The sequence below is a fragment of the Microtus ochrogaster genome, chromosome 1, assembly GCF_000317375.1.
Source record: "Microtus ochrogaster isolate Prairie Vole_2 chromosome 1, MicOch1.0, whole genome shotgun sequence".
NCBI lineage: Eukaryota > Metazoa > Chordata > Mammalia > Rodentia > Cricetidae > Microtus > Microtus ochrogaster.
The window spans coordinates 61,496,234-61,499,549 of NC_022009.1; the positions used below are offsets into that span (position 1 = coordinate 61,496,234).

Genomic DNA, 3,316 nt, shown 5'->3' on the forward strand with positions numbered 1-3,316 from the left:
TTTGGTTTTTCGAGACAGGGTTTCTCTGTGGCTTTGGAGCCTGTCCTGGAACTCCCTTGGTAGACCAGGCTGGCCTCGAACTCACAGAGATCCGCTTGCCTCTGCCTCCCGAGTGCTGGGATTACAGGCGTGTGCCACCACCGCCCGGCCACTACAAGTACTCTTAACCCCCAGCCTTTTCTCCAGGGTTCCTCCCGCCCTGCCGCTTTTCCTTTTGAGAAAGAGTCTTCTGTAGACAGCCTGGTCTTGAGTTTGCTCTGTAGTCAAGGATAGCCTTGAACTCTTGATCTTTGTGTTCTATCTCCTAAGTGCTGGTTGTCAGGTGTGTACTGCCATGCCCAGATTGGAAATGGGTTTTTTTGTTTGTTTGTTTTTGTTTATTAAGATGGGGCTTCTCTGGATAGCCCTGGCTGTCCTGGAACTCACTCTGTAGACTAGGCTGACCTCAAACTCACAGAGATCCGCCTGCCTCCCAAGTACTGGGATAAAAGTAGCATGCCACTACTGTCTGATTGGAAATGGTTTTTAAAGTAAAAAGGGTTCTGTTCTCTTAGGAAGGAAAACAGGAGGAATATAAAAACAGCAAGTCAGAGGGAAAATGTCCTGATGGGCAGGAAAATGCATGAGGGACTTGGTTTTCTAAGAGTGGCTTTGTGCAGCTTAGGTTTGAAGCTAGAATTATCTGGAAAGAGGAATTTAGCTAAGAAAATGCTTCCATTTCCAGAAAGCCTTTGGGACATTTTCTTGATTGATGACTGGGTGGGAGTGCCCAGCCCAGAGGTGTGTGTGTGTGTGTGTGTGTGTGTGTGTGTGTGTGTAAATGTGCATACCACCCTTATGGTTTGGGAATTATAAGAAAGCATGCTAACATCAAGGGGAGCAAGCCAGTCAGCAGCATTCCTCCACGGCCTCACACTCAGTTCCTGCCCCAGCTTCCCTCAGCCATGCACTGTGACCTGAGAGCTGTAGCTCCCCAAGTTCTTGGTATTTCCCACAGCAACAGAAGCAGACTGAAACAGTCTTCTTCATGAAGAGCTAATGCACACATGGGTTTGTAACACCTATGGTGAGCAGAAGGGACAGCAGTCCAGCACCATTTATTTTAGTTTTTGAATGCTAATTAAATTAACACACAATACTGACAGATATCTGAATGACTCAATTTCTGGAAAACATTCTTAGCCATTAGACTTACCACTCGGCTGAAGTACTCGTCTAAAACTTCTACGAAATTGTGTATGAATTCATAAATGGCCATCTCATTCTGAAATAAAAGGAGAGCGTAATTAATTTTACCATGCCCTTAGTTAACAAAAAGTCCAAGGTTTTAGTGCACAGGGTTCAGTAGAGATGTGTGAGAGAAGCAACATCCTAGTCACTGACATGCACAGGGCCTACAACTGCTCTGTAAAATATTATTGTCGCCAAGGATGGAGCTCAGGAGATCCTGGTCTGGGACGCTGCCTCACAGGCATGAAGCCCAGGGCCTGTAATCCCTGGTCTACCGGAGAAACTGTCTGAAAACAGGAAAGAAAGGAAGAGAAAAGAAACAAAGGGAAAGATGCTTATTAGTGAAAGAAATACAGGAACCCTTCACCACTAAGACTTTGGCAGTCCCGGCTGAACTGGTCAAGCTGAAACTGCAGAGCACAGAGCAGAGGTGTGAGCGCCACTCTCCCCTTAACCAGCTGCCGGAAGCAGTCTCCCAGACTTTTCAAGGCATGGACAGAAACAGCCCACTGAGATTTCAAAGGTTTTAGATATCAAACTCTCCTCCGTAGACTCCATGGCCATAGGTGCTGGCCTGACTCCCAACAAGGTGAGCCTCACCTGAGAGGTAACCACAGCACGACAAGGATTATATTTTGCTGTGACTTCTGGTATGTCAGCCGTGTCTTTTTCTCCCACATGTGTGTAGTGTGCACATGTGTATACACATTGTGATGTGTATGGGCACATCTGTGTGTGCATGTGGAGGCCCAAAGCTGGCTTCTGATGTCTTCCTCAATTACTTTCCACGGGATCTGTCGGGGTAGAATCAGCTCACCTCCTCCTGGAGGTCACTGCCTCTGTCTCCACATTACAGGTGGTCACTACGCCTGCCTCACTGGTTTGTGGGTTCTGCGGGGCTTTTCTCTTCCCTCTAGCCTTCCGTCCTCAGCTGAGGCCCAGGTAGTCTGAAAGAGGTTTACTAGTCCTTAGGGAGTGAGCAGAGAAGAAACTTGAGCCTTGGGAGAATAAAAGTCTCTCATCGTGCACGGGCTTTTCAAACATCTTACCTCGGTGTCATTGACTCCAACCACGATGAAGAGAGCTGCATATTGCCGATAGATCAGCTTAAAATCCTTATATTCAATGAACGAGCACTAGAACAAACGCAATTAGACATTAATGTCTGGTTGATAGATTTCTTTGACCAACACACGTAATTCCTCGGCTGTGTTTGAGAGTCTGCTAGCACATCCCTGGAAGTTTAGACATTACAACGTTAATGAACCTCGGCTGGTTCTGACAACAGTCAGTGGGTTACTCAGAAGCATCTTTAGGAGGAGGAAAAGCGGTCTTGGAGAAAAACCCGAGTGATCACTTGGGTTCCCCTTGTGCCTTTTCCCCCCCATTTCCTGGCTCCCTGTGGTGCTCCGCGCAAAGCTGATGCACAAACTTGGTGGTGTCCTCTTTCCACCTTTCCATGAATTCCTGGGAAGCACTGAGATCTGCTCGCTTCTGTTCTACTGAACAGTCCTGGAGGAGCCAGCTCAGGCCATCTTATCTCCTACCATCCGTCCATCATCTACCAGTGTAGATTATTTCATAAATTATGTAATGGTGGCCGTTGCACAGCAGATGCTAGACAAGATTTCCCACTGTAAGTACTGCCTCTTATGAATTAATAACTACCTTACTACTTTTGACCTATAGATAAAACAACACTTTTCCTCTTTCGTCTTCTCCTTCAGCCTCTGTACGAAGGGTCATGGGAAGTCCCTGGGTAGCCTGAAGTTTTCAGTGTCAAGGTATGCTGGGCCAAATGTGATTGAGCATGAACTTAGCGGCTTTTGCTCCAGGATACATTGCTCTTGGGCACCCAATGTACCTGGGAATGAAGCTGAACCTTTTTACTAGGGGAACTGAAGATTTTTCCATGTTTTTTAAATAGTCATTATTTCTATTGAGTGTATGTGTGTGCCTGAGTGTGTGTGTGTATGTATGTATGTATGAGCTAGTATTTATAGGTAATTTACATTGATATAGATTCTTTTTTTTTTTTTTTGGTTTTTCGAGACAGGGCTTCTCTGTAGCTTTGGAGCCTGTCCTG

The 3,316-nt window shown here is 46.1% G+C and overlaps 1 protein-coding gene across 1 annotated transcript in view; it reads right to left on the reverse strand.

The window, feature by feature from the left end:
* Ap4s1 (adaptor related protein complex 4 subunit sigma 1) overlaps positions 1 to 3,316 on the reverse strand; it is a 51,052-nt gene that overhangs the window by 13,127 nt on the left and 34,609 nt on the right. Inside the window, exons 3-4 of the mRNA XM_005343746.2 lie at positions 2,280 to 2,366; positions 1,196 to 1,264 (exon numbers count right to left, since the gene is read on the reverse strand). Of these exons, the coding sequence (XP_005343803.1) occupies positions 1,196 to 1,264; positions 2,280 to 2,366 (156 nt within the window). The remainder of the gene's footprint in view (positions 1 to 1,195; positions 1,265 to 2,279; positions 2,367 to 3,316) is intronic.